The 25,800-nt window shown below is 40.4% G+C and overlaps 1 protein-coding gene across 1 annotated transcript in view; it reads right to left on the bottom strand.

The window, feature by feature from the left end:
* MMRN1 (multimerin 1) overlaps positions 1 to 25,800 on the bottom strand; it is a 90,679-nt gene that overhangs the window by 25,203 nt on the left and 39,676 nt on the right. Inside the window, exons 4-5 of the mRNA XM_039353405.1 lie at positions 11,430 to 11,537; positions 8,633 to 8,806 (exon numbers count right to left, since the gene is read on the bottom strand). Coding sequence (XP_039209339.1) covers positions 8,633 to 8,806; positions 11,430 to 11,537 — 282 coding nt within the window. The remainder of the gene's footprint in view (positions 1 to 8,632; positions 8,807 to 11,429; positions 11,538 to 25,800) is intronic.

Below are 25,800 nucleotides of genomic sequence, written 5' to 3'. Positions count from 1 at the left end.
ATGTGTGTTCAGCATAATAAATACTTTTTTAAAAAAATCCTTGTGTTGGGGCTTTTATCAGCCTCTGAATGAAATACAGATCCTAGAAACAACAATATTTATTGCACTGTAATGCATTTATTGGCAATTAGGATATTTTCCAGATTAGAAGTGCAGCTTCTAAATACCTACAGAACTTTGTCCACCAATTATCACTATAGTGTGTGTGAATTGCAGATACAGTGGGTTTTGATCTAATTATAAAATTAGACCAATTTCTTAGCAGTTCAGAACTTCAGTTGCCATTTGTCTCCATGTGGGAAGGAAGGGAAAGAGTGAGGAATGGATCAGGAGAAAATATAAAGAAAAGGAAGTATATCAATGGAAGAATGAGTGTTCCTATCCAGTAGGATCTTTCCACCCTCTTCTTAGTACGACCTTGATCTGATTCTCCTCCATCAGTTATCACTTGATTTGTTCTCCTCCACCAATCATCACTAAAGGAATGCAGACTTTGGAAGCTAATTGGTCGATACACCCTGCTATAGGACTTTGAACTGCTTTTCATCCTCATTCATCATTTTTATGAAAACAACCAACACTCTCCCTTACAGTTCTGATGATGTTAACTGGTATTCATTTTTCTCTAGGCCTCAAATCTGCCCCTGATATTATTACCTTATCTTTAAGATCCCAAAGATGCTTTTTCATCAGGCAACTGGACTTTCTTATTTTTCTTTGAAGACGTTTCACTTCTCATCCAAGAAGCTTCTTGGATGAGAAGCGAAATGTCTTCAAAGAAAAACACAAGAAAGTCCAGTTGCCTTGTGAAAAAGCAACTTTGGGATAACTATGACCTGGATGACTGAGAATCTCCATAGACAGTGGTTCTCAACCTTTTTAATGCCACGACCCCCAACCGGTCGTAAGTCGAGGACTACTCAACTGGTCGTAAGTTGAGGACTACTCAATTGGTGCAGCACCATTTGCAGAATGGGACTTTTGGTGGGCTCAGCAGGGCAGAGACAGCCTGGACAATCCCTATTGGCTTCTGAAAGCCAATAGAATTAGACTCTATTCAAGAGAATCTATTCTATTGGCTTTCAAAAGCCAATAGAATAAAAGGGAGTAGCACAGCTAAGGAAAAGGGGAAAAAAATGGCGGACTGCGTTGTTTGGTGAACCCCGTGAAATGGTCGTTCGACCCCAAATGGGGTCCCGACCCACAGGTTGAGAACCACTGTCATAGACATTATCTTTAAGATTTTCTGAGACTACAACTTTTCACCCCAGAAAGAATTAGGATTCCTGCATTTTACTCATGGGTAAACTATGCTGAAAATTTGCATTTAAAAATAAAATGCTTTCATTCAATTTGATGAGAGTTTACTTCTGAAGTTTATTTAAGAGCACCATAGTAGTCAGGTGAAATTCTGCATAGCATTCATCAGGAATGCTAGGACAAAGAATGACAATGTATGAAATAAATGGGCTTATGAATGCCTCCTGCAAAGCTACCTCTACTGCTATTGTATCTTTTGGAAGTGCTGATGCTGCTGAGGTGAGGGAAAAAAATGGTTTTGTTTTCTAAATCTATTTATATATGGGAAGAATTTTTTCTTTAAAAATCCGAAGTACGTGTTCAGGTCAAGTACCCATCTTTCACTTTAAAAACTGCTGGCCAAAATTATAATGTTACAGTTTTAGGAAATGGAGGGGGAGGAGTCAGTATTTTCACACTGCAATGTGTGAAATAGCTTAGTAAACTCTTCTGCTTCTTATATATGAAGAGATAGCCAATGCTTCATTTTCATCCCCAAATGATAAAATGAAAAGGAATTGTGCAACTGTGGTTAGTAAGGAAATTGATTGATTTATTGAGTATGTATCATCAACTTTTAATGACCCCACAGGAATTAACCAAATAAGATACCAATTGTCTTAATATTTTTTTTGTTGATAAGTTACAAGCAAGACATTAAAATTTATTTATTGATTTATCCATTTGTTTGTTTTTATTTCATATTTCTAAACCACCCACCTCCCTCAAAGAGTGTCTCTGGGTGGCATACAATGCAATGTAACCTATAAGTAAAACAACGTAGAAAAATTAACATTAATACTAAACTAGGATTAAGATTTTTAAAGTTATAGAATGTTGACAATTGAATATCAAGAGGGGAAAGGGGAAAAAATGCCATTTAATGTTGGCTTAAAGGCAGGGGAGATCTCAAGGGACTAGCCAGACCCACGATTATGTGGTTCTCTGTGACCCCTCCCCCCCAAGGCCACAGAAGGACAAAAGAAGGACAATGAGATTGAGATCCTATGTCTTTTATTTCCTGAGATCTCATTGTCCTTTCTTCCCAGCTATGTCTCCTCATTGAGTTTAATGGAGGCATGTTATAGCTGGCCCTACTAGGGTTTGCTGAAGCTATTTTTCCTTCTCTCCCAGTTAATTCTCTAGTTGACTTTTGATAAAGAGCAGGGAGGAAGAGGGATGAGGACGATTCAGAGGTCATGTTAAGCTATGCAAAGGTCAGCTTTGAAAATAGGATGGAAGGTTGCACAAAACAAATGGAGAAGGCATGACAGATCCACTGGGAGCCTGGAAGACATAAATCTAATATGGTCAGAAAACAGAAAGGCAAAAAAGCACAAAGGCAGAATCTGCCATCACAAGCAAAGTAAGACATCAACATTTGTGAAGCTACTGGAATCGACAAATTAGTAGACCTCAAAGGTTGTATGATTTTGACACCTCTGTGTCTCTCTCTCTCTGTGTGTGTGTATGTGTGTGTGTGTGTGCTCACATGCATGCACACTCACACGTATCTTAGAATGAAGATGTGAGCAGGATTTTTTTTAAGAGCAAGCGATGAACAAAACTGAAAAGATTCCATAGATATTCTCAGGTAAACTTTAAGGTCTCACCGGTTTTGATGGGAAAGGTTGACAATGTATTAAAGTCTTTCCTATTGAAAGTTGAAAAGGGACAACTCACCCTGATTTTATATTTAAATACATTGGAAAGTACTTTATGGTTAGCAACTAATCTGTGAACTCAGGTGTAACACAGTTTTATGGTCATCATTCCATTCAAATTCTCAGCATCCAGGTAATCAATAATGCTAATGAAAACTTTCTCACCTATTGATTTGTGTTTCCTGGGTCTCTTTCTCTTGATTGTTCCTCAGATTGATTATGCAACAACCCCATAATAACTGACTAAGGCTCATCTGAAAACTACAAAAACATCACTGAGTCACAAGAAAAAGGCGGAGAAAGAAGGATCCTAAAAATAGCTTTACATTAAGGATATGAGAGTGGTCAGGTTGGGAAATTGGTCTCTTTTGGGTGGATGAAGAGGCTGCTCTGCTGTAGTGTAGAGCAATTTTGAGGAAATGTTATCTGTTTATCCTGGAGAACAACAATTACTCTCAGATTCCTTATAGGAAGCAGCTCAAGTATGGGGTAAAGAGAATGGATCGTAGCATATTCATATGGCAGCACTGACAGTAGGACAGCCTGATTCATGTATAACTAATATAAATCAGAGAGAAACTTTGGCAGATAAAGAGAAAATTCTTACATCAACAATTACAAAACTCTTACCAGGTTATAAGATGAGCAACTAAAACAATCAAGGGCCTGGAGACAAAAACATATGAAGAACGTTTACAAGAATTGGGTATGGCCAGTCTAGAGAAAAGAGGGACTAAGAGGGACATGATAGCAGTATTCCAGTATTTGAGGGGCTACCACAAAGAAGAGGTGGTCAATTTATTTTCCAAAGAATCAGAAGGCAAAACAAGAAACAATGGATGGAAACTAATCAAGGAGAGAAGCAACCTGGAAGAGAGGAGAAATTTCCTAACAGTGAGGACAATAATATTTGGAATACCTTTGCCTTCAGAAGTTGTGGGTGCTCCATCACTGGAGGTTTTTAAGAAGAGACTGGACAGTCATTTATCTGAAATGGTATAGGGTCTCCTGTCTGAGCAGAGGGCTGGACTAGAAGACCTCCAATGTCCCTTCCAGCTCTATTCTGATTGGTTTTAAGTTTTGTATTTTAACCTCCTTTTGAATAAAATAAACTTTTTTGGGGGGAAATCAGTTTAAAAAGTCTTGAAAAGTCTGCTTTTCCCTTCAAATGGCCAATTGTATAAATGCAGCTCATGTACTGTATACGGATAGAAGCATCCCTTATACAGGGAAGAGATACAAACATCATTGGGCTTAAAGAAAAATTTAGGAATCCTGGCAAACAGATTGTTCCCTAAGCAAAGGGACATGAAACTCTTCAGTGTGTGGATGAGAAATATATTTCAGCAACTAATAAACTTCACTGAGTCTTCATAAATTCTCTCTGGGCAGATTCACAGTCAGGCATGGTGATTTCTAACTCCTTTCATTAAGAGGTGGCACCACAATCAAAATAGATATAACTTTTAGAAAATAGGAAACAAGCATTGTTACATTACAGCGCCAATGCATGAGGTATTGTGATATATGTACAGTGGTGGGATTCAAATATGTGAACAACCAGTTCTCTGTGTGGATGCTGCTTCTGGAAGTCCATTCTGGGCCTGGGCAACAAAAAATTAGCTACCAGTTCTGCCGAAGTGGTGCGAACTGGCTGAATCCCACCACTGTATATGTATATCCTTGTAAGGCTGGTGCCATGAGCATCTACTTATAAGGTCAGCATTGTTGGGAATTTTTAATAAGTAAAGCATCTACACTAAACAATGTAGATTATTAACAGCTAAATCTAAAGTGCATTTTAGAACAGACCTGGGCATTTTATGCCCCCTTGACCACATCTGGCTCTTTGGCTGTCCCTGTCCATCCCAGGTGGATTGTTTTTATTTTGAAGATGACTGCTTTTTTTTTTTTTTAATTTCAGTATGTGCATGCATGCATGCCTATGTACCTTCACAGACCTTGGAGAGTATCCAAAAACTTCAGCTGGTACAAAATGCAACTGTGCAAGCAGTTATGTGTATTTGTGGAGAACCATGTGTTATATCTCCGCTGTGTTAACTGCATTGGTTACTAGTTGTTTCCAGGTCCAGTTCAAGGTGCTGATGTTGCCCTTTAAACCATGAGACTGGGTTCTTGGAGGGACTGTCTTTCCCTGATTTCATCCACTAGTCCCACCAGACCTCACAGAATGGGTACATTATGGGTTCTGTTATCAAGAGAAGTTTTCTGCTATGACACCCAGTATTATGGAATCTTTTCCCAGTGGAGATGAGATTGGCCTCATCATTCCTGAGCTTCTAACCTTATCAGGAGATGGAACAGAAAGCCTTGGTTCCACTTTGCTGTGCTTTCTGTCACATTTATATCATCTAGATGACTTCAGAAGATTAACACTGGAAATCTAAACAGGATTAGACTTGATTAGTACCTACACTAGAGGCTATTAAGAAATCTCGAGGCTGTAGACTGGATGGAAACTTGGAAAAAAATATCCAATAGCAACAAATTCCTTAATTGTTGCCAAAAATATGGATGACTAATATGCAGTGGTGGGGTTCAGCCAGTTCTCATCACTTCGGCAGAACCAGTGCTAATGTTTTGTTGCCCAGGCCCAGAAGGGACTTCCGGAAGCGGCATCCACACAGAGAACTGGTTGTTCACATATTTCAATCCCAGCACTGTTGGGAACTCAAGGGGACGGGTGAACATGTGGGGTGACTTCCTTATTATTAACATCATTCCATCTATTATTCTCTTTTCCTGATTTAGCTCTGCTTTTATCATTTCAAATTCTTTTTTAAATTATTATTATTATATAATGGTTTCAACTAATAACTGTTTAATTTAACTCTTTTTGCAGGACTGTTGTACACCACCAAGGGTCTCTTTCTATGAGATGGGTGGCTTCTTAAATTTGATTAATAAATAAAATAAAAAGAACAATGTGTATTATGAGGATGATTAACCATATCTCTGTCACAATATCATCCACATTTAGAGGTCAAGAATTTACAGCAAAATTCTTCCTGTAACAGTTGTCATAATTCTGACAATTCAGGGATAGTAACTCCTGTTTTCGTTTGCAACAACAATTTATTAGTGCAGTGACCTTTGGCCAGAACCTGAAAATTTGAACTTTGTTTAAATGGAATGCAATAAAGGTAAAAAAAAAATGGATAAATGAAAGCAATGTCTTTTTGTGCTAAATGTAACACTAATATATTTCAGTAAGAATCAGTAACTATGTTGGAATGCTGAATATTCTGTTTCACTGTTCTGTACATTTCCGGTAGAAAGAACAACATCAGGAGAATAAAAGAAATTTCACAGGGAGAGTGTGTTATGTGTAATTGTATATTAGAGTGCAGTTTGACATGCTATACATTCTAGATATAACACATGGAATAAAAAGAAAGATAAGCTTTGTCATAATAAGGATTTGAACAGAATAGAATTGGGGCATCACAATATCATTGCGAAATGGAGGCATTGTGTATCAATATGAGGGTCTAGGTCTCTATTGAGGACCAACCATACTGAATTTTGCATGATCCTTGTGAAGATTGCAACTTTATTGTGGGTTAATGTGCATGAAAAAAATGTGGAAAGGACGTGGAGAAATACTGCACATGACTTCTATAATGGCACATTATAACCGAATGTGCACATATTAACCCAAAGGGACTAGAGAAATGGATAAAAAGCAAGCAGAAAGGAAATGGGAAATATTCAAAGTGATATAGAATGTATACCTAAGGGTCAAGAGTGCCACATAACAATAAAATACACCGAGGGCAAAGAGAGGACAGGATGAATAAGAGAGAAGGTGTAAATATCAGTGTGGCTAAAGCAACATTGTTTAAGTGCAATATCCGGAGCTTAACAATGCTAGAGGCAAGCCAGAAGTGGGACTATGTCTTCTAATAGCTTTTATAAGCTCAAAGGTATGTCATTTATTCCAACTTTGCTGCTAGTGAAATGGCAATGATTTCAGGCAAAAATGGAGATTTAGGGGCAAATTTAACAAATGATGAACAAAAAAGGATACTAATCATGTTCTGGATTGGTTATGCCTAATTCTTTTTTACCAGGCCAAATCTTCTTCTGGCACTTGTATTAACTTTTGAAGATCCCTGCTTGGGACTTGCCTTCTCAAGTTATATTTCTAAGACTTAAAAATACAATTTCAAGATGTCCCAATGCAAATGAGGGGCCTTAAGTGGCTATTAGAAGGGGGTTCTTCTCTGAGATGGCATCCTCAAAATAGAATTTTCTCCTTGACAATGTTTATTTAGCATTAAATGTTATATTTATAGCCTTTAAAAAAATCCTAGATGGTTACACTGAAAATTTTTTAATGCATTTAGGCTATGATTCTATGATCCTAAAGCAACCTAGAGCTTTAGATCTCAATCATGAAAAAGACAATCCAGCATTGATTCCTTCATTATACTATTATAGGCAATCTTTGCTTTGCCAGTGCTTTCTAAGCTGGCACATTTCAATCTTGGAAGACTGTAAAGGAGGCATGCAGAAGGGCTGAGTAACCAAACGATCCAAAGCTCCTCCAATTTGTATCATGATATCAACCAGAAATTTTAAATTTAGATTCTATATTTGCATTATGTTAAGAGTTTTAATTGGTTTATGTCAATGACTCCAGAAATTTTGGATAATTTACTGGTTATCGCCAATAGTGATAACACAACAAGAACCATATTATTGAACAGTTAGAACAAGCATCCATTATATTATATGCATCACATGAAGCCAGCTTGCAACAGCATCCTTCCTTACTCTTACATTCATGCAATGTATTGATTCATCAGCTGGATTGTTCATATTGAAAGAAGAGCTTTTCAAACCAGCCCAGCAGGAAAATGGGCTGCTGGCTTGAAAAATATGCATATAATCCTAAAAATCAGGAGAAGACAGTATCTTCATTGTGTATCCTGTTCATTTTCATTTCTTTTGCACCAGTATAATCTCTGGTCAAATCAGTATTTCAGGCATTTTAAAACACAATAAAAACGTGCATGTATTTGGCATGGATAAAATGCAGTTGCACACTATGAGCATTGTTCACAATCATAAGAAAGAAAGAAAGAAAGAAAGAAAGAAAGAAAGAAAGAAAGAAAGAAAGAAAGAAAGAAAGAAAGAAAGAAAGAAAGAAAGAGGGAGAGGGAGGGAGTGAGGGAGGGAGGAAGAGGAAAGAAGGAAGGAAGGAAAAAGAAGGAAGGAAGGAAGGAAGGAAGGAAGGAAGGAAGGAAGGGGAGGGAGGGAGGAAGAAAGAAAGAAAGAAAGAAAGAAAGAAAGAAAGAAAGAAAGAAAGAAAGAAGAGAGGGAGGGAGGAAGGAAGGAAGGAAGGAAGGAAGAAAGGAGGGAGGGAGGGAGGAAGGAAGAAAGAAAGAAAGAAAGAAAGAAAGAAAGAAAGAAAGAAAGAAGGAGAGAGGGAGGGAGGAAGGAAGGAAGGAAGGAAGGAAGGAAGGAGGAAGGAAGGAAGGAAAAGAAAGAAAGAAAGAAAGAACTAAATAATATATGGTTCTTTGCAGAATATGGAATATTGCAACAGTAATGTCTTCCTCCTCCCTCACCCACCCCCTTCTCTTGCTCTTTTGTTGGCACTTTTAAGTGGGTGAGTGATTGCATTAATTTCTTTCTTTTACCTTTTAGAAACGCCACCAAATCTGTGCTCTTATCTTCATTGATTTTGCCTTCCAGAGAGGAAAGCGTCCGGCTCACATCTCTCATGACGACTGAAATGTTGTCAACCTTCTTCTGTAGCAAAGTCAGTTTCATCTCCTGGCTGCTAATCTGTTCATTTGTTTTTTGTGCAACTGCTGGATTGGTGGAAGGGGGAAAGGGGTAAGAGACAAAAAAAAAATGCAATAAAAGCAGAAGATGTTTACTACAAGGAAATCTTACTCCTTCACCAAAATAAAACCCACAGCCTCTTGTCAGAAAGAGGGTGCAAAGTTTCTTCAGTCATTCAAATGAGTATTCCATTTTTATTTTTGTCATGCACCTCGGGTGACATTTTCACCAGCAACAGTCACCAATAATTGCTGAATGATCCATATTCATTATAGGGTAGTTATAATTCCAGGAGAGTCTATTGAACAGTTAACAGAAATTTAATGAACGTTAAGTGGAGTCTTTGTCTACCTAGTCGATTTCTGTTTTTACCATTTCAATAAATGTGTTATACTCTATGAGACTGAACCTATGAAGGAATTGAACAGCCATTGTGTTCATAGGAATCTGCAGTACAAAAATGAAATCACACTTTAGCAATATATCACTTCCTTTAGCAATGGACGCTCCAATTCACTTTCTCTGAGAATTTTTTTTTATTTGTTTATAAAACTTGTATGCCTCTCATCTCATCCAAGGCAACTCTAAGCAGTTTACAGACATTAAACAAAATATATTGTAAAACATTAAAATAATAAGACAATAAACATTTCCTGTCCAACATATCTAAAGGATAAAAGCTTGGATCAAGCCTTACCCATCCCCTTTCTTAAAATGTCCACCCAAATGCAAGAAGAACAGCCTGAAATTAGCTCCCCCCCCCAATGCCAATCTCTGTCCTTTTCCAAACATTTTAGTACGGAAATGGGAGCGGTTTGCCTCCCAGAGACTCCTGTTCCATTCTTGGCAACTTATTTATATATTTAGTTATAGCTTACTTATTTGTATCCTGCCCATTTTTACGAATAACTCAAGGTGGTGAATATGTCCAGCATATCTTTCTCCCCCTCTTTTCCCCATAACGGCAACCCTGTCAGGTGGGTTGGGCTGACAGACAGACTGGTCCAAAGTCACCCAGTGGTTCTCTCCCTCCCTCCCATCCTGCTTAATTTTATTTTGATTGAATTTTAAATTTATGATCTCTATTTATTGTCTTAAGGTTTTATACTATATTTTATTTAATATCTGTAAGCTGCAGAGAGAGAGAGAGTTAGAGAGATAGAGATAGAGATATAAATATGGAGAGAGAGAGGAGAGAGAGAGAGAGAGAGATAAATATGTATATAGAGAGAAGAGAGATAGTTAGAGATAGAGATAGAGATAGAAATAGAGATAGAGATAGACAGAGAGAGAGAGAGCTAGAGAGAGAGAGAGAGAGAGAGAGAGAGAGAAAGAGAAATATGGAGAGAGAGAGAGATAAATATGTATATAGAGAGAAGAGAGATAGAGATATAGTTAGAGAGAGAGAGAGAGAGTTAGATATATAGATAGATAGATAGATAGATAGATAGATAGATAGATATAGATATATATATGGAGAGAGAGAGAGAGAGAGAGAGAAGAGAGAGAGAGATAAATATGTATATAGAGAGAAGAGAGATAGTTAGAGATATAGTTAGAGATAGATAGATAGAGAGAGAGAGAGAGAGAGAGAGAGAGAGAGAGAGAGAGAGAGAGAGAGAGAGAAGTTGGGACTAGAACTCACAGTCACCCACTTTATCGCTTGGTGACTTAATCACTAAACGAAACTGACTCTCACATTCCCAGCAATCTCACCCCCTCCCAGAAAACCCCCTCCAAGAACAAAGCTCCCCTTTCCCTCCCCAAAAATTGATCTCTGCCTGTTTTGTTGACATCAGTCATTACTTGTTGGCCTCCTAACACCATTTAGAATATGGACCCTGAAATACATTTTTTTTTTAATCTTGAAACATCCCCTAATCCACCCTACAGGGCTCATTACCTTCCTTTATTGCATTTAATCTCAATGAATTAATGATGACATCCAACGACTACTGTTTTTGTATAATAACACCTTATATAGGGGAGCCGAAAAATTAATGAAGATGCCAGAGGTGGGTAACTTGCTTTGCAGCATGCCAGCTACCTATTTGGTTTTTAAAAATCAAATCAATCTTTGGGGGAGAAAATCAGGTATAAGGAAAAAGTCTGCAGACATGCTTGAATATATAGGCATCAGAGTGGTACACTTTGAAATAAAGAATTTCTAGAATAAATTTTTTTACGGTTAGGGAGAAAACATTTCCCATTCATCTGTTTTTGCAAGAAGAGTCTGAAGGGGTTGCAGCTGGTGTCTTGGCTTATAAAATAAGCAAAGGTCTGATGGTCTATCTATAGTTATCTCTGGATCACAGAACATAGCAGCAGCTAATATCTGACTTCTATAACCACTGAATTCATGCCATTGCAGCCCTGGACTTTGCATTGCTTTAGTTGTTTCTTATGAGGTCATCACCAGATTATCCCTGAAAATGATTTTTTTGCTCATTCAATTCAGTAGCTCTCCTGTAAGCCTATTCTCTATAAATATTCTCTTCTGCCCCCTCACCTTTCTGAGTACAAAGAAGCAAAAGACTCTGATGATTCAGCCGCACTTTGGGGTGTGAGGGGATCTCCTTTAGTTCTGGGTTTTAATAAATGAAATTGGCAATGATAGTGCAGGGAACTATAATAATTACAACTCCTGACCTTGGTCGTTGGGCTCCTGCTGCTGCTGTTGGTTTCCCAGTGTTTGTCCGGTAGTAGCTGTGTTACTCTCTGCCTGGTTGCTGTGGAGGAGCATTTGGTCCTGTTGGGCTGAAAGAAGAACAAGCAGAAGGAGAAGGATGTATAAACTGTCCTAGGTGACTAGTTCATTCAATAATCAACAATATTATGACCTGTGCTCTTTGGTGCCCCTCTGCTTCTCAGACTTAAATATCTGTGCTAATTCTTGAGTCAGCTATTCTGTTCATCTAGGCCACATGCTTCGCTACCAGATTGTTAGAGGGTGTGAAATGGCTTTAGTTCTTACCAAGAAGATTAAAAGTACCTCCTCCAGTTTGCAATTGATTGTGATTTGCAGACGTTGCAAGATTTTCTCTCCTTTATCATTAAAATCACTTGGAGATTGGCCTGCTTAGCACCGGAGAGTTAGAAAAGAGCATTGAACAAGTCCAGTATAATAATTACATCGCATCTTTTGCAGATCTCCTATGATCCTGAGGAAGAGTAATCCAGATAATTGGTTTCTGTTAAGTTGTGTAACTTCTGATAGGTATCAGCCTGGATCTCAGTGTTGCCTTTTAGCTAAACCTCTAGTAATTTGTGTACTGCTGATTGAAAATGGGCAGCAGGCTTGGAAAAATTGTTGAAATTTCACCAGGGAAAGGAGCTTAACATAGCCGCACATTTGGATTGTGTGTTCATCTACGGCTACTTGATTCTTTTTGGCCTATTGCTAAAGTGTGTTTGTGTATCCATGTTGGGTAGAGAAGTTGCAACTTCTTGGCAGGGCATAAGCACAGGACAGTAGGAGGGCTTGCATAGGGAGAGAAAGGGAAAAATAACTCTAGAAGTCAGGGGATAATTAATTCAATGTTCTTAAATATAATACATCAAAAAACAATCTAGTCATTCAGGAGACTTGATATTGATTTGAAATCCCAAAGAACATCATTACTGTACAAAGCTCAGTAAGCTTTACAGTGGCTCTGCTACCAATTTTTATAGGCCCCCAAGGATCCTCATCCTTGCATCTAGGAAATGGCATTATTATGAAGGGCTGGGTATTATCTTTTGTTTTGTTTTTGTCAAAACAGAGGCTACTCCCCCACAAACATTTCTCTGAAATAAATCATTTCTGACTCTTCTGAGATACACATGAGACCAGCTTTCACCTAAATTTAAAGTAAAGATGTATATCCAATTTGACTAAAAACCCTGAGTCCACTAGGGTCCTTCTGGAAAGATTCTGAGACCCTTTGAGGTAAAACAATATTCACAGTAATCAGAACCAAATCTAAATCCTCTAGTTTCATGATTGATTCACTTCAGATGTCTGCATGACCTTATGGACTTTAAGTTGCTCTGAAAAAAATATCTCAAAATTTGAAACAAGATTTACGGTTAATGGATGCCCTAATAGAAAATAGATTTCTCTGCCAGTATAACACAGCAACTGTGTCTGCATCATTAATCTGTTTCTTGTTCAGTTAGCCATTTCCTAATCCTTGCCCTGCATTTTTTAACAGCCTGCCATACTATAGAAAGACAAATCTAAGTTTTACTCAAGTTGTGCCATTTGAGAACCTCATACTGTCTTTTCTGTCCCCATTCCACTGTTGGCTTCTGCCCACTGACTTCTATGGCTTTGGTGTAGAAATTTGAACTTCAGTCCATAACACATGTTTATATCTTTTGCATGTTCCTCCTGCTCCTGGCAAATATATATTGTTTTATAGTTGAGGTAAGTGCCTGTCTCTCTTCTTTGGCTGCTTACTCAATTCCAGGCCCAGATGGATGTCATTTTTGTGCAAACCAATTCATGAACATATGGCATTCTTGAATTAAACATGTTATTTATTTTATAAACAGCATCACTTTTTTTTTCTTTTTCTGATTTTGAATCTATTTCTATAGGCTACATCACATAGGTAGATTCTAAAATCTGCAATGTTCACAGAAGCAGTTGAAAACACCTCAAATCATGCATTGCAAAGATTGCTTAGAGATGGGAGATACTTCTAAAATAATCTATCAGATCGTCTGCCTTGATTGCCCCATGATTATACAGGGCAGACAGGGAAGAAGCTAACCACCAGATTGCAAGAACACAAGTGTGTGATCAGATGAGGAGACCCAAACTCATTGGTAGCCTGACACTGAGAGGACATATATTCAATTTCACAACTACTAAGATTGTTGGCTGAGCAGGTACAAAAATAGCCAGGGGAATGATTAAAGCTTGAGAAATGGGTCCCTTGTCAGTCAACAGGAGTGCATTAATATATGACTTAATGTAGAGTTAGAGTCTAGAGAACCCATCCTGGAGATTTGGAAGGAGCAAAGCACAATAAGAAAATGAGGGCAGAAAGGAAAGGGGGTGGGAAATCATCATGAATCTCATCTGTGTCTTAAACTGAATTTGAGTGTAAAAGCTTTCTTGAAGTTCAAAAGGAGTGCTGATTTACCACTAGCTTATCAGGTACTTAGTGGCTGAGAACTTGGCAGCACAAGGAAATAACAGCCAGCGATTTACTAGCGGGCCATCAACACCCCAATCAACAACTAAAAAGCCATACACAACCAGGAATTACATACAGTAAATGCTATGTGTAGAACAGCCCAAAGCACACATTCTGGTGAGAGAGAAGTTCCCTGAGGATGGGTTCCAGCCCATGTCTAAAAGCTTGGAAGACTAAATGCCTGGTCCCAGTGACTGACCCAGATTGGATCCTGAAAATGCCTCTGTGATGCAAGGTCATCCTTTGCTATTTAAATACCTCCATTACAAGAGAGTTTGGGACTATTGCTGTCCTAAAGAATTTCTAAGTTGTTTCCATTGCAATTATGAAAAGTGAATAGGCAATTGTCTTCTAGAAAGTCTACAATTTCCATCATCCCTAGCTACTAGATCTGGTATTCCTTTGTTGAAAGCTGAAATAAACTTGTATTGGGTTAAAAGAAGAGATTTTTCTGGACCAGTAGCATTGATAACTGGGGAAATTTTGTGTGTGTGTGTGTGTGTGTGTGTGTGTGTGTGTGTGTGTGTGCTTAATGTGAGCATGACATGCAAATGAGGCAGCCCTATTATGATGCTGTTCCTTGGACTTTAATTAAAGGTGAGAAGCCAAACCAGACTGTAAGGCTTGGAGAAAGATGGCTGTATAGTGAGAGACAGAACATTCCCACATGTTCACCTTATGGATGCTTTATGACTAAGCAAGTGCAAACATCACACGCTCTATTCTCCTTTGAAAGAATTTCTAGAGCCGATTTTGTTTCATCAGATTGAATGAGAAATGGGTCAATACATGCATTTGATTTTCCCTGTCTGGCACTCTTTAAATTGTCTTAGCCTGGGAAATGTTTGTTTTCTGTGTGCCTCTGAGTGTATACAATATGCATCCTGCCATTGTATGCTGCCTATTGTCAGGACTTTAGGCAACTTACAGTGTTTGTTTGTGTGTGTGTGTGTGTGTGTGTGTGTGTGTGTGTGTGTGTACTATACACTCACCCACCCACCCACCCAATAGCCCCTGCTTTCTGCTACCAACAATCCTCAAGTGAGTGAGGCTGACAAAAGATGTATTGTAGTAGCCAAGCAATATCCTATGGCTGGTTAATGAACTGTAGCAACTTTCCAGTGTTGGATCAAATCTGGAATAAAATCAAGTGAAAGGATTTTATTTTCTACAATTTTATCCAGCAATTTTGGAAATACATCATTTTACTTGTGTCTATTCTGAATCAGGCCAGGGGGAGTTTGCCTATTGCTATTAATATCATACTGCGGTCTTGATAAGAATGAGGAATAATTAAATCTATATTGAAACTTTACTCAAGGGACCTGCGAGAGAACCGTATCATTTTTAATAAAGAAGGAACAAAATTGCACTCTAGGTACTTGAGAATACTCTGAATTGATCTCTTAAGAGAGTCACTTTCCAGTAAGTAAGTGTGAGCAGCTATAATTCTATAGAAAATTGCTTCTGCTTATAGCCTAGTTCATATATATATATATATATATATATATATATATATATATATATATATATATATATATATGAAAATTTGCATAAAAATACGACTCCTGGGCATGTCTATGGTACAAATAAAATACGAACACCAGGAGAGTATAAATATAAAAATATACTTTACTAAAAGCTGCCAAGCTTTCGTTTGGAAACTCCAAACATCATCAGGGCTAAGGAGCCAGTAAACAATGATGACTTAAATGGGTTTTGCCGGCATCTGCACCCGGCTCATGGACCGCGTCACCGGTCCCGGCCGGTTAATTAGTGTTCCAGATGTTTCTTTATTACTCTCCTTACGCTTCCTTCTATGGTTCTTCCGGATCATTCCTTCCACTATCTCATTACTGGTATTCATCTCCTCCACCACCCCTTTATCCTTATTTCCTTCCATAGCACTGACCCTCCTCCCCTTTTTGTTTTCATTCTCCACCCTGGGGGCATCTGTTTCTCCTCTATCAGTGTTACAAGCTTCCCTGGGCTCACAGACACTCCCCCACACACACACGCTTTTCTCAATCCCTGCTCCACACCCTTTCTTCTCACTCTTCCACTGTCATGAGTAACTTTCATATGGGTGTTACATATTTGGGGGTCTATGCCCTCCTCCTCCGTCCTGGCAATCTTCGTGTCGACAGTTCTCCACCGTTCCATTTGTTTGCTGCGTGATCGGGTGCTTACCCCGTCTCTCAATTCATCCCCCCTCCCTATCGCACGCTCTTCCCCATTGCTGATAGGAACGGTATTCAGGCGGACACCAGGTCTCCAGATCTCTGCATTCTGATTCCCCGCGTTCTCACTCCCCTCTTCTGTGCTCGTCTTTGGGGGGACTTCAAAGTGTTCGTCCCGGGAGGGGGCTGTATTGTTGGTGGGGGTATTCCTTGTCTGCAGGGAATCCAGGCAGAATTCCGTGTCTCTCCCTTTCACCGTATGCCTAGGCAATCGAGCCATGCTTTCGTTCTTCTTCTCCCCCCCTACCCACAGCATCAGGCTGCAGGCTCCTCATGCTGGATCTTCCACACTCTCCACAGTTGTTGTTAAGTTCTGGTGGTGGGGGTCTATCATGATGATAGTTAGCTATAAGAAGGGGCGAGCAGCATTCTCAATTGTGGATGCATATGGCACAACATGGCCACCAGTTTGACTTTGTGAATGTTTGCATTATGTCTGAGGATGCCACTAAGGGAGGCCGGCTATTGAAAGAGGCGTGGTATTCCAACAAAGATGCGGTTAATCGTCACATTGACTTACATCCAGCTCAACAAGCATTGAGGAAATGGGATTTTAAACACCATGCCAATTATTATAAGCGGCCTGAACAATGCTTGCACAGCTGTAAACGTGACGGGATACCTGGCCTCCATCCTGAACAGATAGATGGAACTTTGTCTAACCCTCTACACTCCAGGGACACCCCCGTCTCGCCCGATCAACACCAATACCACTCTAATGAACGTCTGAGGAGGCTACCACTGTCAAACACACGTAATCATCCACCGATGGAAGACCTCCCCCTTCCCCAATATCATCATGATAGACCCCCACCCCCAGAACTTAACAACAACTGTGGAGAGTGTGGAAGATCCAGCATGAGGAGCCTGCAGCCTGATGCTGTGGGTAGGGGGGAGAAGAAGAACGAAAGCATGGCTCGATTGCCTAGGCATACGGTGAAAGGGAGAGACACGGAATTCTGCCTGGATTCCCTGCAGACAAGGAATACCCCCACCAACAATACAGCCCCCTCCCGGGACGAACACTTTGAAGTCCCCCCAAAGACGAGCACAGAAGAGGGGAGTGAGAACGCGGGGAATCAGAATGCAGAGATCTGGAGACCTGGTGTCCGCCTGAATACCGTTCCTATCAGCAATGGGGAAGAGCGTGCGATAGGGAGGGGGGATGAATTGAGAGACGGGGTAAGCACCCGATCACGCAGCAAACAAATGGAACGGTGGAGAACTGTTGACACGAAGATTGCCAGGACGGAGGAGGGGGGTATAGACCCCCAAATATGTAACACCCATATGAAAGTTACTCATGACAGTGGAAGAGTGAGAAGAAAGGGTGTGGAGCAGGGATTGAGAAAAACGTGTGTGTGGGGGAGCGTCTGTGAGCCCAGGGAAGCTTGTAACACTGATAGAGGAGAAACAGATGCCCCCAGGGTGGAGAATGAAAACAAAAAGGGGAGGAGGGTCAGTGCTATGGAAGGAAATAAGGATAAAGGGGTGGTGGAGGAGATGAATACCAGTAATGAGATAGTGGAAGGAATGATCCGGAAGAACCATAGAAGGAAGCGTAAGGAGAGTAATAAAGAAACATCTGGAACACTAATTAACCGGCCGGGACCGGTGACGCGGTCCATGAGCCGGGTGCAGATGCCGGCAAAACCCATTTAAGTCATCATTGTTTACTGGCTCCTTAGCCCTGATGATGTTTGGAGTTTCCAAACGAAAGCTTGGCAGCTTTTAGTAAAGTATATTTTTATATTTATACTCTCCTGGTGTTCGTATTTTATTTGTACCATATATATACTATATATATATATATATATATATATAATATATATATATATATAGGTCTTTGGTTGTTCGGGTTTTCTCCCGCGTAAAATTGGAAGTGTCTTGGCGACGTTTCGACGAAGTCCCATTCGTCATCTTCAGGCTGGTGTTTTCAGCTTCGTGCTTTGAGCAGCAATGTGTGGTCTTAGCAGTTTCTTCCTTTTAACTGCCAGTGGGGGTATGAACTGATTGGGTGGGAGCTTGGCTGCGTTCTGATTGGGTGGAGGTGTGTTCTGAATGGTTAGGGGCTTGGCTGTGCTCTGATTGGCTGGGGGAGTGTTCTGTTTGGTTGTGCTCAGGTTAGTCTGACTTGCAGAGGGGTTAAGATTTTGGGCTATCTTGCTATTTTTTGGCTTTGTGTTCGTGGTCGTGCCTCCTCTTCATGGAGGGTGTCAGTTTGCTTCATGTATGGATTGGAGGGGTTTAAAGTGGCTAATGATGCAGCTGTGGTCTGGCTTCTGGTTTGTGGTCGTGCCTTGTCATTGGTGTGGCTTTGGGTTTGTTTTTTGCGTGGATGTGTGGTGGTGACATCCTGTGTGGTTTTTGTGAGTGTGGGTCTGGTATCATTTTTTGTGTTAGGGAGTCGTTTGTCAATAAGGGCGGGTTTCCAAATGGCTGGTAGGCGGGAGGTATCATCTCGCTTGTTCATGCTGTGTGGGCGTTTTTCTATCTCGATGGCTTCTCTGATTATTTTGTTATTAAAATGTTCACTTTTGGCAATGGTTCTGGTATTTTTAAAGTCACAGCTGCATCATTAGCCACTTTAAACCCCTCCAATCCATACATGAAGCAAACTGACACCCTCCATGAAGAGGAGGCACGACCACGAACGCAAAGCCAAAAAATAGCAAGGCAGCCCAAAATCTCAAACCCCTCTGCAACTCAGACTAATCTGAGCACAACCAAACAGAACACTCCCCCAGCCAATCAGAGCACAGCCAAGCCCCTAATCATTCAGAACACACCTCCACCCAATCAGAACACAGCCAAGCTCCCACCCAATCAGTTCATACCCCCACTGGCAGTTAAAAGGAAGAAACAGCTAAGACCACACATTGCTGCTCAAAGCACGAAGCTGAAAACACCAGCCTGAAGATGACGAATGGGACTTCGTCGAAACGTCGGCCAAGACACTTCCAATTTTATGCGGGAGAAAACCCGAACAACCAAAGACCTACATACAAATACCCGCGAAAACCTCAGAAAACAAATATCGAACCTCTACGGGGAGGAAATCCACCATCTGACCAGGACCTATGAAAAACTTGAAGTCCAAAGAGCTTCCATTTTATGCGACCTCGCATTCCTACGCAACTGCCGAGATCAAAATCTAATCCCCACATGTTTCCAACTGAAATTCCACTCCAACTCTGCAGCCACCAAACGGATCCTGAAAAGAACAGAATTGGCCCTAATCAGAAATGAACTTCACACAAAAAGATTCCTCCTAGACCGAATTAACAAAGATCTCCTCACACTCCACCTCAAACTCAGCAACAAGATCCACCCCGCACTTTGGGACAAATCCAAACAACTCGCCGTCTGGAGAGCCGAAACACAGACCACCCTCAAGACAGATACACACACCAACAAACTCCGAAGACTACAAGAACGCCAGAAACAAACCCCTCCTCCCTCACAGCCACACATGAAACAAACAGTGCATAACATCTCAGATAGGATCCTCACCAAAGCCGAAACCAATGTCCTTTCCAAAGGATTCAACTTTGCAGTCGCTCCCAAACACATCCCCACTGAAACCATTATATGTGGAGTTGAAACCAGCCTGACCAAAATCAACCCCGATGACGCTAACAAAATCAGACTCAAAATCACCAACATCCTCTGCACCAGCAAGCCACCCAAAAGCAACTTACCCAAAGAGGAACAGACAGCACTACGTAACCTGAAAGAAGACACCAGCATAATAATCCTACCAGCAGACAAGGGCAACGCCACGGTGGTTATGAACACATCTGACTACCAAACCAAATTAACCAACCTACTCCAAGACTCCACATACACAACCCCTAAATATAGATCCTACCACCTACCTGGAAAAAACCACCAGATCCAAAATAAAAGCCTCCCCCATTAGCGAAGAGATCCAGCAAAGAATCATTCCCAGAGAGAAATCATCCAGATGCCCCAAACTCTATGGTCTCCCCAAGATACACAAAGAAGGAACCCCACTCAGACCTATAGTCAGCTCCATAGGCTCACCTCTACAAAACCTAGCCAAATTTCTCGCCAAACAACTACAGCCCTATGCAGAATCCATCACCTCACACGTAAAAAACTCATTCCAGTTTATAGAGATCATAAAGAAACAAAACTTACAGCCCAGCGACCTACTAGTGAGCTTCGATGTCATATCCCTCTTCACCCAAGTGCCTATCAAAGAAGCCTTGACAGCTATTCAAAACAAATATAACCCCCCCAAACACATCTTAGATCTGACCAACCACTGCCTATCCAACACATACTTCATCTATAATGGACAAAAATACAAACAAACAGAAGGAGCACCCATGGGATCACCCCTCTCACCTGTCATTGCAACCTCTACATGGAACACTTTGAAACCCAAGCTCTAGAAAAATCGGATCACAAACCCAAACTCTGGCTCAGATATGTAGACGACACCTTCATAATCTGGCCACATGGGAAAGAAAAACTGGACAACTTCCTCACACACCTCAACAGCCTACACCCCAAAATACAGTTCACCATGGAAACAGAAGCTAACAACCAACTTCCCTTCCTGGATGTCTTAGTCTACAAGAAATCCAATGGCTCCCTAGGACACACCATCTACCAGAAGAAAACACACACAAACCGCTATCTGCACGCTCTCTCACACCACCACCCAGCACAGATCAACTCTGTAGCCAAGACACTCATCTCCAGAACAAAACGCTTAGCTGACGAACAACACCTAAAACCCGAACTACACACTCTCACCAATGTACTAACATCCAATGGATTCCATAGAAATAAGATTACAAACCTAATCCAAAAAGAAACCCCCACTAAAATCCAAGACAAAGAACAAGAAAACGGCAAAGCCCTCCTCCCATACATAAAAGGCACCACAGACAGAATCAGTAAGATCCTCCATAAACACAACATCAAAACAGCATTCTGCACAAACAGAAAAATATCCACCATCCTTAGAAACCCCAAAGATAAAATTGAATTAGAAAATCAAGGAGTATACGAAATCCCATGCACCACTTGTCCCACCACATACATCGGACAAACCAACAGAAGAATAAGTGCACGCATTGAAGAACATAAGAACTCAGTCAAAAAAGAGGAACCAACATCTTCCCTGGTCCAACACCTTAAAGCCACAGGACATGAAATTGACTTTAAAAATACCAGAACCATTGCCAAAAGTGAACATTTTAATAACAGAATAATCAGAGAAGCCATCGAGATAGAAAAACGCCCACACAGCATGAACAAGCGAGATGATACCTCCCGCCTACCAGCCATTTGGAAACCCGCCCTTATTGACAAACGACTCCCTAACACAAAAAATGATACCAGACCCACACTCACAAAAACCACACAGGAGGTCACCACCACACATCCACGCAAAAAACAAACCCAAAGCCACACCGATGATGAGGCACGACCACAAACCAGAAGCCAGACCACAGCTGCATCATTAGCCACTTTAAACCCCTCCAATCCATACATGAAGCAAACTGACACCCTCCATGAAGAGGAAGCACGACCACGAACGCGAAGCCAAAAAATAGCAAGGCAGCCCAAAATCTCAAACCTCTCTGCAACTCAGACTAACCTGAGCACAACCAAACAGAACACTCCCCCAGCCAATCAGAGCACAGCCAAGCCCCTAACCATTCAGAACACACCTCCACCCAATCAGAACACAGCCAAGCTCCCACCCAATCAGTTCATACCCCCACTGGCAGTTAAAAGGAAGAAACAGCTAAGACCACACATTGCTGCTCAAAGCACGAAGCTGAAAACACCAGCCTGAAGATGACGAATGGGACTTCGTCGAAACGTCGCCAAGACACTTCCAATTTTACGCGGGAGAAAACCCGAACAACCAAAGACCTATATATATATATATATATATATATATATATATATATATATATATATATATATATATATATATATATATACACACACACACTAAGTTGTAATACTCAGTGCTTGTACATTACTTATTGAGTATTCAGACTGCTTTCTTTTGGGTATAATAGGAATATTTAGAATGATTTCATGGGAGAGATTAGTACTTGTCACTATATTTTTGAATAAAGGAATGTAATTTTAATTATAAAGGGCTGTCTTTTGTGGTGCTTTCTTCTACATAAGAGAGAGTCAAACCAGCTCTGACAAACATATGATGGACAGCAATAATATTCCAATGAGAGTCAGGCATATAGCTTACAGTTGTTCACAGTCTCAGAAGACCCAGATGTCAAAAAATAAAGTAACCTCACCTTCCTGGGAGTGTTAGAGAACAAAAACTAAGAGCATGGATGAGCAGTGGGTCCAGCTGTGATCCTGGATTCCTAAAGACCCATCTAGCTCAGTGATATATCTACAACAACTGGTAAAATGCTCTCCAGGTTTTCTGACAGAAGTTCTTCTGTTTAATGTCTAGAGAAATTAAAGGCTCACCATTGATCGTATTTCTGAACAGATTAATTATTCAAGGTTGATACTAAATTGTTACTCTATCTATTAAAGCAAATATGATTCAGCCACTTATGAAGGATTGGAAGAATCCTATCTGAGCAAATTCAAATAGGGTTACTGGATTTAAGAACATAACACAGTGAAGTCAGAAAACACTGCACTGAGGCAACATTCAATCACATGTTTGTTGGCATTTAATTAGATGCAGAGCTGTTTTTTTTTTGTTGTTGTTGTTGTTTTAGGGCAAGGGGACTAGCTTCAACAAGAAAAGGCATTATGTGAAAAATTGTGGGTCAAGGTTCCAAACCATCTGCAGCAGTAACTTGTCATGGGATGTGGTGCGACTTATTAGTGTCATACTTGGTGCTGTCTTAGCTTGGTTGTTTGCTTGTGGACATTTCATAACCTGACTTGGTAACATTGTCAGTGCTAGTGAGTGTGGGGTTTTCTCTCTGTGTACTGTACATACAGTAGCTTGCCTTGCCAGTGTTGGTGGGGATGTGGTTTTCTTTCCGATAGATCCTTGAGTAAGATATTTTTTTAATTGGTTCCTTGCTCAAGCAGAAAACAATTCCCTAATCAAGACATTCTCAAGAAGAAAAAACAATCAAGCAGAAAATAATATCCTAATCAAGGAACCACCAAGGAGAAAAACCACACACCCCACCAACTCCGGCAGGGCAAGCTAATGTTTATAAACTGAGAACATTAGAATTGATGAAATGTTACCAAGTTGGGAAATAAAACATCCACAAGCAAACAACCAAACTCAGAGAGCATCAAGGACTCCACAGTTCAACCGAGAGTACATATATTCTCTTCTGTTGGCTGTCATGTTCTTCTCTTAAAAAAAGAATCCCATCAGTCATGTGTCACAGGTGGAAAATAGCCCCATGAATGGGAAAAAAGGTCATCCATCTTGAGAAGAAGTCTACTATTGTGACCTGGAATTCTACACTTTAGGACTTCTATTTGCTATGCTTTCCCACACACACACACCTCTCTTAAAGGTTGCCATTTGACATGCCCCCCCCTGCTAGGGTAAACATAGCCCAACCATATGTACTGCAGTTCCCTAAATATCTGATGACCTTTTTCTCTTTTCTTTTATTTCCCTTTCCTTTATCAGAAGCAATAGCAAAGTGAGAAATGTTTGAAACCTTTGGGGAGTCTTCATCATTTATGGTAGGTCCCAAGAGACAGTCCTAGTTATGGAAGCCTGGAATGTCTGCATTAATATATGACTTAATGCAGAGTCAAATTCTAGCAAACCCATCCTGGAGATTGGGAACTAACAAAGTACCATAAGAAAATGAGGGCAGGAAGGAAAAGTGGGTGGGGGGAAATCATCATGAATCTCAGCTGTGGTCTTAAACTGAATTGGAGTGTAAAAGCTTTCTTGAAGTACAAAAGGATTAAGGAAAAGAGTGTGACTCTGTATTTCCCCCTCTCTCTTATCTTGGCTTCAACAGATCCAGTGGGCTTGCTGCTATTTGCAGATAAGTGCCTGGGGGGGGGGTCACAAGGTTGGCAAGAAGAAAAAAAGGAGGGAGCAGAGGATTGTCACTTGCTTGACATGATTTCTGACTCCTAATGCTATTTTATGCAGAAAAGCCTGCTTAATATCAGAATCTGGTTCTTTAAAAAAAACTAGTTTGTCTTATAACCGGCCAGATCAAAGAGTCTTGAAAAGGATATCGGCACTTTGGGTTCAATCAATATTTCTGCTTTTCTACCTTCAGAGGTGGATGTAACTTTAGCATGATTGGAATGCAAGCGTTAGAATCACTTTCTCTTTCTCTCTCCACTCTTCTCCATCATTTTACTTTTAAATAAAATAAGCTGGAGGGTTTTTTTAATTTTTTGTTTGTTTTTTGCTACTGATCCATTCTGCACAGTGATGGGAAGCAAAGGTGTACTTCAGTTCTTACTCCTGGCAATTCTCGATGTACGACAATTGAGTCCAAATTGTCCATTGCTAAGCAAGACAGTTAAGTGAATTTTACCCCATTTTATGACCTTTCTTGCCACAGTCTTTAAGTGACTCATTGCAGTTGTTAAGCTAGTAACATAGTTAGTAATAGTAATAGTAGTAAAGTTGGAAGGGACCTTGGAGGTCATCTAGTCCAACCCCCTGCTCAGGTAGGAAACCCTACACCATTTCGGACAAATGGCTGTCCAGTCTCTTCTTAAAAACTTCCAGTGTTGGAGCATTTACTGCTTCTGGAGGCAGGCTGTTCCACTGATTAATTGTTCTCACTGTCAGGAAGTTTCTCCTTAGTTCTAGGTTGCTTCTCTCCTTGATTAGTTTCCACCCGTTGCTTCTTGTCCTGCCTTCAGGTGCTTTGGAAAATAGCTTAATTCCCTCTTCTTTATGGCAGCCCCTGAGATATTGGAATACTGCTATCATGTCCCCCCTTGTCCTTCTCTTCGTTAAACTAGACATACCCAATTCTAGCAACCGTTCCTTATATGTTTTAGCCTCCAGTCCCCTAATCATCTTTGTTGCTCTTCTCTGTACTCTTTCTAGAGTCTCAACATCTTTTTTACATCGTGGTGACCAAAACTGGATGCAGTATTCCAAGTGTGGCCTTACCAAGGCATTGAAGAGTGGTATTAATACTTCACGTGATCTTGATTCTATCCCTCTGTTAATGCAGCCTAGCACTGTGTTGGCCTTTTTGGCAGCTGCAGCTGCAGGTTAGGGTTAGGTTAGGGTTAGGGTTAGGGTTAGGATTAGGATTAGGGTTAGGGTTAGGCAGCTGCAGTTAAGTTAATCTGGCTTCCCCATTGACTTTGCTCGTCAGGAGGTCGCAAAAGGGGATCACATGACGCTTGGACACTGCAATCGCCATAAATACATGCCAATTATCAAATGTCTGGATTTTGATCACGCGATGCTGATGTTGATGCTGCAACAGTTGTAAGTGTGAAAAATGGTCATAAGTCACTTTTTTTTCAGTGCCATCATAACTTCAAATGGTCACTAAACAAATGGTTGTAACTCAGGGACTATCTGTATGGAAAGGGAAGGGACCAAAATTCAACTCTCAATCACAAGAAAGTTAACCTAGAAAATGT

This window comes from Crotalus tigris, unplaced genomic scaffold, assembly GCF_016545835.1.
Source record: "Crotalus tigris isolate CLP2741 ecotype Arizona unplaced genomic scaffold, ASM1654583v1 scf7180000018518.7366548510:968632, whole genome shotgun sequence".
NCBI classification, from domain to species: Eukaryota; Metazoa; Chordata; class Lepidosauria; order Squamata; family Viperidae; genus Crotalus; species Crotalus tigris.
Note: the sequence above shows the minus strand (reverse complement) of the source record. Positions and strands in the feature narration are given on the sequence as shown.